At 42.7% G+C, this 14,340-nt stretch overlaps 1 protein-coding gene across 2 annotated transcripts in view; it reads left to right on the top strand.

Annotated features, from left to right (window-relative positions):
* Positions 1–14,340, top strand: part of LOC126161695 (NADP-dependent malic enzyme-like) — a 395,549-nt gene that overhangs the window by 286,341 nt on the left and 94,868 nt on the right. For both annotated transcript variants that reach the window (XM_049917710.1, XM_049917711.1), the window contains one exon: positions 4,918–5,170. In XM_049917710.1, the coding sequence (XP_049773667.1) occupies positions 4,918–5,170 (253 nt within the window). The remainder of the gene's footprint in view (positions 1–4,917; positions 5,171–14,340) is intronic.

The raw sequence follows: 14,340 nt of genomic DNA, 5'->3' as shown, positions 1-14,340 counted from the left end.
CCCTATTTTCAATTTACTCCAACACCAAATTAAGATTTCAAAGGAATTATAACGCGAAATCAGAACACTTCAACGTGAGCTCGTGCGATGACGCGAAGAATGTTTAGTTTGCTCTCAGTTCCCATCCGGGTCAGCTTCAACATATCAGGAAGGATGAAACCGATGACTTCCATAATTCGAATACGGAGGTCTTGAAGGTGTTGCATTGCAGCGGCGAGCACCCTCTCCTTCACCTTGTCCCAGAGATAAAAAATCCAGTGGTGTAAAGTCAGGAGAACCGGAGGCCAGTTTACGGTCCCATGTCTTCCAATCCAGCGTCCTAGAAATGTTCGATTCAGAGTTGTTCGACCATCCGACAACCAGTAATGTGGAGCACCATCTTGCTGAAACCAAAGATTTGGTTTCAGGTCTTCGACTTGGGGAAAGCAAACATTTCCGACATGTATAGGTACGTCGTATCTGTGAAAATCACCCCAGCAAAGAAGAGCAATACAGTTATCTTGCCGCACTTGAGGCTGCACCAAACGTTCACATTCGGGCGACCTCGTACCATTTCCGTGAAACTGTACGGATTCTGTGACCTCCAGATGTGAACGTTATACTTATTCACAGTTGAGTCATGCAACGTGGTTTCGCCAGAAAGCATTACACTTGTCGAGGAAGCGGGATTCCGGTCGATCCGGTTAAGCGTTTCACATTCAAATCCATATCGCTGTTGGTTGTCTTCGGACTTTATGTCCTGCAGAATCTGCACCTTGTGTGAACACAGGCGCAACCGCTTTTTGGAGACCTCAAGAGTAGTTGCACGTGGTATCTGAAGTTCCTGCGAAGCTCAACAAACTGATTTGCGTGGACATCGTTGGAACGGATGGCGAACATTCTCAGCTTGTTCTTCAGAGACACCCTGAACCCTTGCATGCCGCTTCAGACCGCTCTCAGTGTCCAGAAACTGCCTTCGTCATGCTTTTATCCTCTTGGCATCTGGTGCTACTTTCTTCCAAACAGCACCAAAAAGGCTTTGCACCAAACCATGGATTTAAGCCCTGCGTGCCAAACCACAATGTGTGCCTGCTCTTGATCTAACACCAGACATTTGACGGGCAACAATGAAATAATGAACATGCTCCAAACTTTGACAAAAATTGGGCAGCAACTCCGGGTCCTTCTGCAACCAACCGGCAAGTTAGATCTGAACCAAAAAAAAAGATTTGCTATTTTTAAACTACTTCAAAAAATTTGGCGTTTCTGTGCAGAAGCCCCGTACAATGGTTACTCTCTTTATTCCAGACTTATCGCTTAATCTGTAGTATTTCCTAGAGCTGGAAGGACGGAACTTAGTGCTCAACACCCCATTCACATCGAGGTTTCCTTATTATCACGCTGGGTATTGAGAAATGGTAAATGATACCAATAATTTAACCTTACACGTAGAATAAATTAAGAAAAAGAAAGTTCTAGAGGAAAGATAATTCATTGTGACGTCTAGTGCTTCTGAAGCACTCAGAATTAAGGAAAAATTGAATATATAGTTGTAACTTTCCAAAGTTTGTGCAATTCTCCTTTCGACTGAAGAAATACAAAAGAATAAAGGAAAGATGGATACCAAATTTCATATAGTTCAAAAATGCAGAATTATGTTTCTAAGAATACATTACCTGCTTAGTCTTTACCTGAGAGATGTACGACATTGCCTGTGTTCGACCCTTTCGTCATTTTGTATACGCTCGTGCAGTTTTCAAGAAATATCTTTTTCAGTATATGTGCTTCGTTTTCCTACAAACAAAAGATAACCTTTTCGCAATTTTGTTATTAATTCTTTTTGTTATCATTCGCGTGTTTTTCTCAAAAGTTGTGCTTTCGTCGAAGAAACTGAGAAACAGACACTTTGAAAGTAGCAACCGCAATGGGGAACTTATCGTAGAGTCGCTTTTATTACAAGTTGTACTACATGCTCGTTTAGACAAAATTATGACTTGTAATCGTGTTCCTAATGTCGAAAATATAAAAGAGGAGGCTTTCAAGCTATCACAGGTGGCTTCCAGTGGACAGCGTACTATTTTTACCTCAGAAGCTAAGTCCCATAGTGATCAGTGGCATTTGAACCATTTTTAATCCAGTGTGTGTGTGTGTGTGTGTGTGTGTGTGTGTGTGAATGTGTGTGTTGTGTGTCTGATATTACGTTGAACCTGTTATCACGAAGACTTTGACCATTGACCCAACAATATTATAACTTGTGACATTTAGTCGATTTCAATGTTTGATATCAATAAACATCCACTATCAGAGAAAACGTTTGCTTTGGCTTGTTTGTTTTTTACATATTTTTAATGTAACTTATTTTGGTCATTTTCTTTGCCAAACAGAAGATTGATTTTACTTTCTCGAAAACAGTTTTAGTTTTTTCTCTGTGTAGTGAGAGATGTTCGCTTTATCATATATTTAATTTACTACCATTTCCTATCCCTCCAAATAGTACACAACAGCTTCTAGTTCATTTTAACAAATGTGTGTCAGCTATATACAAGTAAAATCTCAACGGAGAGTTATGTCAACAGATGGTGAAATTCTTCAGTTGTAATTTAATACCTGGGCTCTGTCTTTGTGCAGGACGACGGGCTACGTAAGTATATAGAACAAAATATTTTGTCCCCACCCCCCCACCCTCCACACCTGTCCTCCACCCTCTGCCTTAGCGAGCGAAGTGGCACTGGACTTGCAATCTGGAGAAGCAGTATTCAGATCCCCTTTCGGCAATGATGATTTCGGTTTAGAGACTGAACACAAATGGGGAAGGAAATCAGCTGTACCATTATCAGGGGAAATATCATGCCATTTACTTTAACTGAGTCACCGAAACCATGGAAACCTGGAAGGCCAGATTCGAATTTGAACGGTCCCCGTCTTCCTCCCAACCGAATGTCCAGTATCTTAACACTGCGCCACTTTAGTGGAACCGTAATGGAGAGAATATTTGAAAAAGTAAGTGTATAATACATCTGAGGGAAGTAGCTGACTGTTGAAAGGTAGAGAGTAAGAGATGAGAAGAGTTTCACGTAGGCAGTAAATAGCTGGTTTGGAACCTTCATTTGGATTGGGGCGGGTGCGTTAGCTTACAGTTGATGACAGAAATATGTTGTTGTTGTGGTCTTCAGTCCTGAAACTGGTTTGATGCAGCTCTCCATGCTACTCTATCCTGTGCAAGCTGCTTCATCTCCCAGTACGTACTGCAGCCTACATCCTTCTGAATCTGCCTAGTGTATTCATCTCTTGGTCTCCATCTACGTTTTTACCCTCCACGCTGCCCTCCAATACTAAATTGGTGATCCCTTGATGCCTCAGAACATGTCCTACCAACCGATTCCCTCTTCTAGTCAAGTTGTGCCACAAACTCCTTTTCTCCCCAATTCTATTCAATACCTCCTCATTAGTTACGTGATCTACCCATCTAATCTTCAGCATTCTTCTGTAGCACCACATTTCGAAATCTTCTATTCTCTTCTTGTTCAAACTACTTACTGTCCATGTTTCACTTCCATACATGGCTACACTCCATACAAATACCTTGAGAAACGACTTCCTGACACTTAAATCTATATTCGATGTTAACAAATTTCTCTTCTTCAGAAACGCTTTCCTTGCCATTGCCAGTCTACATTTTATATCCTCTCTACTTCGACCATCATGTTATTTTGCTCCCCAAATAGCACAACTCCTTTACTACTTTAAGCGTCTCATTTCCTAATCTAATTCCCTCAGCATCACCCGACTTAATTCGACTACGTTCCATTAGTTCCATTATCCTCGTTTTGCTTTTGTTGATGTTTATCTTATATCCTCCTTTCAAGACACTATCCATTCCGTTCAACTGCTCTTCCAAGTCTTTGCTGTCTCTGACAGAATTACAATGTCATCGGCGAACCCCAAAGTTTTTATTTCTTCTCCATGGATTTTAATACCTACTCCAAATTTTTCTTTTGTTTCCTTTACTGCTTGCTCAATATACAGATTGAACAACATTGGGGATAGGCTACAACCCTCTCTCACTCGCTTCCCAACCACTGCTTCTCCTTCATGTCCCTCGACTCTTATAACTGCCATCTGGTTTCTGTACAAGTTGTAAATAGACTTTCGCTCCCTGTATATTACCCCTGCCACCTTCGGAACTTGAAAGAGAGTATTTCAGTCAACACTGTCAAAAGCTTTCTCTAAGTCTACAAATGCCAGAAACATAGGTTTGCCTTTTCTTAATCTAGCTTCTAAGATAAGTCGTAAGGTCAGTATTGCCTCACGTGCTCCAATATTTCTACGGAATCCAAACTGATCTTCCCCGAGGTCGGCTTCTACCAGTTTTTCCATTCATCTGTAAAGAATTCGCGTTACTATTTTGCTGCCGTGACTTATTAAACTGATAGTTCGGTAATTTTCACATCCGTCAATACCTGCTTTCTTTGGGATTGGAATTATCATATTCTTCTTGAAGTCTGACGGTATTTCGCCTGTGTCAGGTATATATCAACAATTATTTCAGTATCTGGAAGAGCAAAATGGTTAAATTTATCCTGAGGAAGGGTGTGAAGCATTTAATGATTGAAGGAAGGGCGTTCCAGGGGAATATTCGTCTTATTATTGAATACGGTTCGTCACAGTGCGTGCAGTGCAGTTGCAGATGCACACAATTAAGAAGCGCGCAGCCATGAGAGCAGCTGACATCTGAGCTACAAGGACAGGGATCCCCCAACTCGTTGATGTAGGTCGAGATCCACGGCAGCTGACCCAGAGCCAGCTTCGGTAGCGTCTGCCGCTCAGCTGATCGCCTGGCAGTAGCGCCGGCCGCCGCCGCGCGGCGCCACCGCCTCTGCCTCCAAAGCGCACGCTTTGTGTGACGTCACTGACGGCCGCTTTTCCCCCCTCCAACAGGATGAGTTATAATGGCGGTACTGCCGTCGAGAGCGGCCAGCCAGAAGGAAAGGCGTGTTCGTGCAAACGCGGCGACGGCAGCAGCAAGGAGACGTCTACAGCTACGGAGCCGGCAGCAGAAGCAGCAGCATCCACCATGTCCGACCTGCACAGGGACAAAATGGGCCAGTGGGCGGCCAACGAGAGCGGTAGCGCCGCTTGCCCCTCGCTCACCAGAGGGCTCGACCATCTGCGAAACCCTCAGCTGAATAAGGTACGTCGCGCAAAAAGTTTTCCCTGCTCAGATGCCAGCCTGCAAGACGAGGGGACATTTAATCTTACAATTGTCGCACTGTAAACAATAATGAGAACGTGAGACGCATGAATTTGTCGACAGGTTTTGACTGATCATTGACAGAAGTCAAAAATAGTTGACTGACAAACAGTACAGCTGCAAAGTAAATAAAGTGACTAAAGAAGTACTTTGCGATGTCCTATGTAAGGTAGCCCACTCTCTGACAGGCTTTCCATCGCGTTGAAATCGCGGTGAATGCCAACTAACGCCCGGATGGAGTGCTGAAAATGAAACTGTGCTTCGAAATCTACGTTGACTAAGATGATACGCCTGTCGCAGGACAACGGACTGAATTTCTCATTCAATTTATGACTCATTCCGATATTTCGATTTGCTATTAAAAACCTATGTGCCTACCTTGGAAATGGCACAAATCTTTTAACAGCTGGTCGAATAATCGGAGCTTTTGCAGGAAAGCTCTTGCAACCTAACTCGGGAATTTTCTTGGCTGGTTTTGTTCAGCCAGGAGCTTCCTGTACCTTTCACAAGGGTCATCAATACGTGCTGTGTCCAAGAAAGTAATAAAGATTTTGTTTCATTCTTGGGTCGTTTCGAAGTTATGCTTAGTCACATACTTTACTCGAAATAAATTTCCGAAAAATATTGATGCTGCATTAAGCTGCTATTCGAGAGACAACGGAAGAGCTAAATGCAGCATGCATGTTCGCTTTACAGCTAAGTTGTTGCTATTTTGTCGTTGAATTAAACGAGTATTTCCAGTAAATAGGTTCCCGCGTGAGTGTATAGTGTTTCAAATGTAATGTAGCATTGTCAGTAATTTACAGTTAGGTAAATATAACTCAGCTGTTATTGTATATGGTACCTTAACTGTACCCGACCGACATCACGGGAGATTTGTTTCTCAAGGTTTGAAAAGCGGTAGTGATAACTTATTGATTAAAAATAAAAATTGCCAGTTTTCGACTTTTTGCGTTCATTACATCGTAATACTGACATCGGATTTCTCACGGCATCAATTCGCTGCATTTTCCTGTTCTTCCTGCGGCTAGGAATGCTTTTAAAGGCGTCTGGTCGGCTGTTTTCTCGCACGCACTTGTGAAAAGTAGGCGGGGCAGCAGCAGCCGGCGAGCTGCTGTCAAAAGAACCGGCCGGCCTCGTTCGACTTCGAACCCGCGGCCTTGGGCGCTGCAAGCCGAAATGTCGACATTTAGCTACTGGAAAGTCCGCACCCACATACGCGTAAGGATTTCGGCCATATAAAAATACTGACTTTAATATTTCGTGTTCTCTTTCGCTTCGCCAAGGTGATTTCCTGGATTATAGTTTCTATTTCTTTGCACCTACTTTGCCTTATCGCATGATAACCATTGTGCTGCAGGGTAATCATAGCTCCTACCAACTTGGATGAACTTAATCTGTTTATCAGTGGAAAAAAACCGCTACATCGTTGCTAAAAAGCGACTTCACGGTGTATTCTTAGGCCATTACTGAAAGCTCAATCTGAGCGCACTTTCTTCGTTAATAAGTAATAAAAACTGAAGCAATACTCACATCCTGCAAAAAGTGAAGCCTTCGACTGATTTCCTCACTCACTTCAGTTTTTTTTATGTTCCTGACAATCGTACGCCGTCCTCATTCAGTACTGTTCGGTCAGACGAAGTGACCACCGGTAAAAAGTGCTAATCCACAAGAGTAATTTTGTGTTACTGCATTTTATATGTTGATTATGTTCAGACGCAAGGATATAAATATGTAAGACAATACAATTTACATCGTAGATAGTTATTTCTAGCGGCACTAATGGAGCAGCTTGTTAAAGGCTTGTGTTGCATTGGAAAATGCAGAAATACCGTGATCAAGTAATTTCACGCTAAACTGAGGGTTAGTACTTTCTTTCCATCGATTACTTCAAATGTAGGTCGGCAAAATATGGCACTACAGATTACGTCACTTGGTAGCTACCTTTTTTAAAAAAGTAGAATGTGTTCTTGCTATATGGTTATGTTTATTGCATTATCATGTTTTCGTATTTCTAAGGTAAACAAAGTCTTTAATCACCTCTACCAAATTCAGTGATCACTCAGCTGCACGTAAGACAGGTTTCAGTCTCTTTCACAATAAGACAGGCTGCTACAGCCTGACGCTGTTGCGTTTCCTATTAAGTAATCCAAAATACCCATCGCAGTTGAACCATTAAAAAAATTTAACCGCCTCCTTGGCCGAATGGCAGCCGGCACGGTAGCTCAGCGTTTTCGGTCAGGGGCTAGTCACCCTCTATAATAAAAAAGTAAAAAAAAACTGAGTAAAGTTTTCCTCTCTAGATGTTGAGAGACGCCTTGCAGCGTCCGCATAGAACCGATCTCCTCGAAGAAGAAAGACAACGAAGAAACAAATTGGGAGAAAAGAGCTAGCGTCGACGCTTTTCGTTAGGAAGGGACCCGAGTTCGATTCCCGGTACTTCCTCATTTTTTTTTTTTTCAGTGGTTGGGTAGTCCGGTACGCCAAATGATGGGCTGTTTGAATAAAGAGACAGCGGCATTATCATATTTAATCTGCTGACCGTGACGGCTGCAGGTATTGGCGACATAGTGATCACACGACCCACGATCAAAGGTCGGTCCTCGTACTGCCTTGTAGGCAGCAGTCGGCTAGTCGGAACAGGCCTAGGTCTAGTCTGTGAGTGGTGGTTACGTTTATTATATACTTCATGACCGATAGTTTGGTAACGGTACTGTTGCAGCTTTGTTAACAACAGTGAATGGTTTTGGTGTGCTTAGATGCTAAGCTTTAGGTCAGGTAGGACATTGTAGTGCGAGAGGAAACTAAACTTTGAAATTAGTACATTATATTCCAGTGTTGCTGCAGTGGTAACACCGGTTTCCATCAGATAACTGGAGTTAAGCGCTTTCGGACTAGGCCACCACTTGCATGGGTGACCGTTCGGGCCTACCGAGAGCTGTTGGCTAGTGGTGTGCATACTGCCCTTGTGAGGCCCATTGAGGAGCTACTTTACTGAGAAGAAGCGGCTCCGGTCACGAAAAGTGACTACGGCCGCGAGAGTGGTGTGCTGACTACCTGCCCCTCCATTTCCGCATCCACTGACACCTATTGGCTGAGGATTACTTGGCGATCGACCGGTACCGTTGGGCCTCCCGAAGTCTTTTCAGACCACCGTCTCCTCGTATAAAGTTGCGACAAAATATAAACACTCTTTGTACTTTTGCGGCGTTGTTAACATAACAGATAAACATCTTGTTAATCAAGCATACAGAGCACAATCATGACAACACAAAAAAATCAGAGAACACAAATCTAAAGATTCAAGCAAGTTTAAATTGTAGATAATGATGCAGGCGATTTCAGTTACTTTCGTTACATTCTAAGTATGTCCATTAAAACGTTGTTCTCTTACATAGTTTTGACAAAGGATAGTTGAAGATAACTACAGTTACCCTACGCCGACGAGTAGTGGTTGAGACAACTAGAAACAAACTTGGAAGGAACGTAGCTCGAATTCCCGCCAGGAAAACATAATTTAGGTTGCTGTGATTTCTCTTAATCACAGCGCAAGGTGAACTGAAGTCTTACATGTCAGGGTGGAAAGCAATGCCATTCTATTGTGTACATTGTGAATGGTTTTCGCATCTTGTCGTAAAATTAATTGCCGCTCATTGACGATGTCTTAACTTTGAAGAAAGATTCTTGTGAAGGTAAGAAGTTATTCATCGTCTGTCTCACCGCAGGTGTTTTTTTACTACCGAAAAGCGTCGCCCACCTCGAACCGATAAGACAGTTCGCAGTAATACAACTTCACGTCACGATTTTTCTGAGTCGTCACGCCGACGAGCAGACGGTCGATAAGGCCTTAGGTGGTCTGCACTTTGTCCGCAAAAAATGAATTAGCTTGTTGAACTGTGATAAGCTATAGAGACCTCCTCTGCGCATCTGGAGTGAGGAACACGATTCGGTGATGTACGTTTCATCGCGTTCGTTACTTGCGCATTTCTGTGAGGAAAATCTGGATATTATTTTACGTCACACCAGCCTTGTCCAAACGCATAAGTGTTTTGTAAGGTATACAAATGGCTCTGAGCACTGTGCGACTTAACTTCTGAGGTCATCAGTCGCCTAGAACTTAGAACTAATTAAACCTAACTAACCTAAGGACACCACACACATCCATGCCCGAGGCAGGATTCGAACCTGCGACCGTAGCGGTCACGTGGTTCCAGACTGAAGCGCCTTTAACCGCACGGCCACACCGGCCGGCAGAAGGTATACAACAAGACGCAAATATAGAGCTTAACAGCAATTAGTCAAAGGATTAGTAGAGGGGCTGCTTGAAACTTACAAAATTAATGGACGTGTTGTTGCAATTTTCTCATTTCCTTAATGTTTTATTGTGGAGTCAGTCTACGTTTGTGAGACATGTTTGCCGGTGTTCTAACGTCTCAGCTATTGCGTAATAGCTGTGATGGACTGCTGGTGAGATTGCTGAACATTTAGAGAATATACGAGAGCTCGGTTACAAGTTGATCCTTGTGAAAACAAGCTTTAGGACTCCCTCCTCCAGCTATACGTGTAGCGAATGTCCATGTCGTCCTTCAGCAAGACCTGGACTGATTTCCACTTCGTGTTCAAGCGTCTTACATGATAAACTAATGGGTCTTGCGGCAGGAGTTAATGAGTGGACTCGTGACCGTGAGAACAACACTGTCTCGAGCGGAAATCTCCGCTGTTTTCTTCCTTTGTGACAGACTGGTTGGAGCGCTTCCTGAAGGAAGGTCACGGCCATTCTCACAGGTGTATCTAATCGGAGCAAATATCTTTAGTTAGCACTAGCCAGATGCCGGACGGTAATGTGGCTACGCACTCCTCCTGCTCCAAAAGAGTTCTGGACAGCTGTTTTGTTGGAGCCAGCACCTCGGTACTTTCGGTGTAGTTTTATACGTTATTTTGAGATACATCTTGACTACGAGTGCGCGACATGCAATGAGTTGACTATTGGTTTATAATATGAAAAACTCGATTTGGATATTCATTAATTCAACCTGATAAAGGGCGTAATTATTAATATCCTTGATGGTTATTGTTGTATGAGCATTATGCCGCTGAGCGAGGTGGCGCAGAGGTTAGCACCCTGGACTCGCATTCTGGAGGACAGTTCAAACCCGCGACCGGCCATGCTGATTTAGATTTTTCGTGATTTGCCTAAATAGCTTCGGTCAAATGCCGGGATGGTTCCTTTTGAAAGGGCGCAGCCGACTTCCTTCCCTAATCTGATGGGTCCGATGACCTCACTGTTTGATCCCTCCCCCGGATCAACAACCACCACCACCACCACCACCACCACCACCACCACCATTATGCCGTCGGTCTAAGGTAAGCTTCACCGCCTAACATTTTTCGTCTCGTAATGTTGGAAACATCATTAGAGGCTATAGAGATGCAGTTAGTATTTTCAAACAAGTTTAGGTAGCAGAAGCATAGTTCGACCATAAAGCCCATACAACAAAAATCACCAACCATATAAATACCGACCATGAAATGAAATGCAGCAGTATTAATGTCTTAACAACGTACAGTCGACGTAAATGTTGAGTGTAGCCAACATATATCTCTTTGACGGTTTGTATCTCTGTGAAATGGCTGCACAGCCGAAATTGTGCAGTTGTGAAAAAGGCGAAATGAAAGAACATTTTTAATCCAAATAACGACTCCTAGTGGGGCAGATCCTCGTTTAGGAGAGTCCTGAATAAGGTTTTTCGTGGTTTTTCCTCAAGTATTTCAGAAAAGATAAAAAAACAAAGAAAATTACTACCTGTTCCTCCAGTTGTTATCAGAAAGATGCACATTCCGAAATTCTAAACCTAACGTAAGAATACGCTAGACGTTCGTTTTAGGTGGGGACGGAAAGTAATATCTTTTCACATTAAATTCAAACATAAATTAACAAGTATTTATTTTTTAATGAATGATGTAATCATTTTCGTTATCAACAATAATTTACCAACTACTTTGCAAACTTTTAAGGCCGGATCGATAAAAGTCAATTAGTTTTCGAGCAAAAATCTGGAGATGTCATTTTCGGCATCGTCCACATTTTGAAATTTTGTGCCGCTTATAAAATGCTGTGGTGATCGGAAAAAACGGAAATCCGATGGCGCGATATCGGTCAAGTATGGTGGGTGAGGCAGTACCTCCCGCCCCAGTTCATTAATTTTTTCCAGGATTCAGCTTGCTTAGAGCGTTCTTGCATTGTCGTGTTGCAGAATAGGGCTTTTCTGTTGACGATCGCTTGGCGCTTTTCAATTAAAGATTAATTTACTCGATCCATTTGATCACAGTAAATGTCTGTTTTCACAGTTTGTCCTAGTTTCAGCACATCAAAATGAACGACCGCCGGAACACTCCACCAAACACACAAAAGCGTCTTTTTGGGGCCTAAATCTGGCTTAATTGTTCTCCGTAGCGATTCATTCGGTGAGAACCACTGCGTTTTGGATTATCACAGAGAACCCATTTTTTATCTCCAGTGATCAAGCGGACAAAAATCTCTTCTGTATTGTGCCGCTGAAGCAATAAATTGATGGGCTGGATCACTTAGCCTTGTTTGTCTTTACGAGTCTCTTGGATGGTTGACTAATGTTATTTGCCTCCACTTCCACCTTTAACATGTCATTGCGTATAGTTATTGGTTATCCTGGTCGATGCGAGTCGGAAAAATCAAAATTAACCGATTGGAACTTCGCGAGCGTCTAATGCAATTCGATAAACATCGTGTATGTTTCCGACAGCGACTACGCTCGCGAAACTCCGAAAGCGTAAGAGACCGGATATGTACCTCTCCCGGTATCTGACTGGGAATTTTTACCGTAAACTGAAAAAAAAAGATTTATTTACGGATAAATAAGTTATTCTAACCTTAGCATGTCTTTGGCACGGCTCTGAAGTACACATTGAGACCGTAAATGACAAACGAATGTTGAATGTCGCAGAAACGACTTTGCTTTCCGGTTCCCCTAACATAATATTTCAATATGCCCTTATTGTATTTGGTATCGACTGAATAATAATTCTAGCCGTCGGCGTATTGGCATGTCACGTAGGATGTAGCAAATTACGTGAGAAAGCCTCAGTAGCTTGTGGTAGCCGGGAACATCCTTCTTTCATCAGCTTCCCAGAACACCTTGTCATATGAAAACTCACCGTTCACTTTCCTCCACCATGACAGTGCAGAGCTTTTCCGGATGATACTGTTCACTTGGTGTCGACGTTTCTGACACACGAGCGGGAATACTTCAAATGCAGCGCCTCGGAAGCTGGTATTTAATCCAGCCTCAGATGCCGCGCTCTTTTTTTTTTTTAAATCCACTTCATGTCGAATCGAGATTTATGCAGACTGCTGGTTTCAGCAAAGCTTAAAACAAAGGAACTTCATGGAAATCCCTGGTTCCCGTCGGGGATTGCGGCGGAAGGAGCAGCATGACTGAGCGACGTTACGCCAGGTTCTGTAAGTCAGCCTTCGCGGAACGGCAGCGTCATGTTGTGAGAGCACGTACCCAAACAGAATTCCGAGAAGAGACCGCTCGGAATCCTGGAAGTCGCAGTCGGAATGCTGCCGCCGATTGGTTTTGTGACTTTGTCGGCTTTTGCGTGTTCAGCCGAGACTTTTTTCGGGCGTCGCCTTCTTCAGCTGCTGCGAACTGTGCTCATTCGTACTCGCTGAGTGGACTCCAGTCCCACCGCTATTTATAACAGAGTTCGACTCCCGGTGCCCGCTGCGCCCTTTGATGGTAACTCGTTCTTGCTTAAATTGAAACCTCTGTCCAGATTTGTTTGTTTTTCTGACGTCTTTAGTTCGGGAAACGCTTCAATTAAACTACCCCAGAAACTTGGCATTGGCACCACAATACCGGCCTAAACGTACTTCATTTCGGCGAGAGCTTATTTGATTGGTTGTTTGAGTCGAGAATTCCTCTTATACGACTCCTGCACAACTCCTCGATTGTTCCAACAGTTTACCACATTCGCACAGAATGCGGTACACATCAGGACTTTGGAGATCTGTTTCGTCTTGAAAATTACAAAGAAGACTTTCTTTCATTAGATGCTATGTTTTCATATGAGACTACCCATTTTTCCAGAAATTGGGCCAATATTAGAAGATAAGTGATTCTTCGCTTCTCTTCTTTTCTTTCTCGGACTCAGCCTCTGTATTACATGTAAGTAACGCTTTTCCTTCTTGTTAAAGTAGCCTGTCATTACTAACTACGTTTTACGAACATTGACTGTCAAAAGTTCTCAGTTCACAATATTCTATGAACACCGACGAACAATGAACTGTTTGTAAATCTCTCCTCGCATATCTAACCAATTACAGTAAAGAAAATTCTTTACCTGTGTAGACAGAAATTAAGGCGAAAAAGTGCTGAACCGAACGATACGTCAGTTGCTTTTCATTCATCTTACAGTTTATATGGAAGGTTAGTTGAGCAGGAAAGCTAATCGAATTTAACTGATTTCAGGATCTTCTTTTCCACTTCTTCCAGTCTTTTACACAACCGGAATTCTCTCATCTCTCTCAAATCATCCAGCATCTGTGGTCTCTTTTTATACGATAGTGGTTACTTTGTTTCCCTCCAAAGACGCCAAAAATTTCTCAACAAGTGTCAAATTAAATAATTTTTTCCTCTGATGAATGTGTAAGGTTTTTGTCAAAGTAGATACACAGGAGTCGTTTATGCAACAATAATTAACTCTATTCTTTTGTAAAGAGCAGCTGTTAAGAGATGTAAAACCGAATTAGTGGCGGTGAAAGCTGTAAGATGTATAGACGTATAAAGAACAAGAGTAGTCTACTATCACACGCGAACAGTTTATCACTAACCTTAGCCATAGACGTCGACTTGAGAAAATGCAGTCGAAGACCCAAAGCAATGCGATAAATATCTACCCCTATTTGCTTCCACGGATACCAAACCGGATCCTAATAATTTACGGAAACAGAAAATAAGCGATTTGCAAATGTAGATAAATCAGTTTTTCAGAACGTGTACGTCATGATGTATTTAATAACTGAACATCTAGTGCTATGCTTAATACATGTAAGTGATCTCCGTTACGTA

The sequence above is a fragment of the Schistocerca cancellata genome, chromosome 2, assembly GCF_023864275.1.
Source record: "Schistocerca cancellata isolate TAMUIC-IGC-003103 chromosome 2, iqSchCanc2.1, whole genome shotgun sequence".
Classification (NCBI taxonomy): Eukaryota; Metazoa; Arthropoda; class Insecta; order Orthoptera; family Acrididae; genus Schistocerca; species Schistocerca cancellata.
This window is presented reverse-complemented; position numbering and strand designations above follow the sequence as displayed.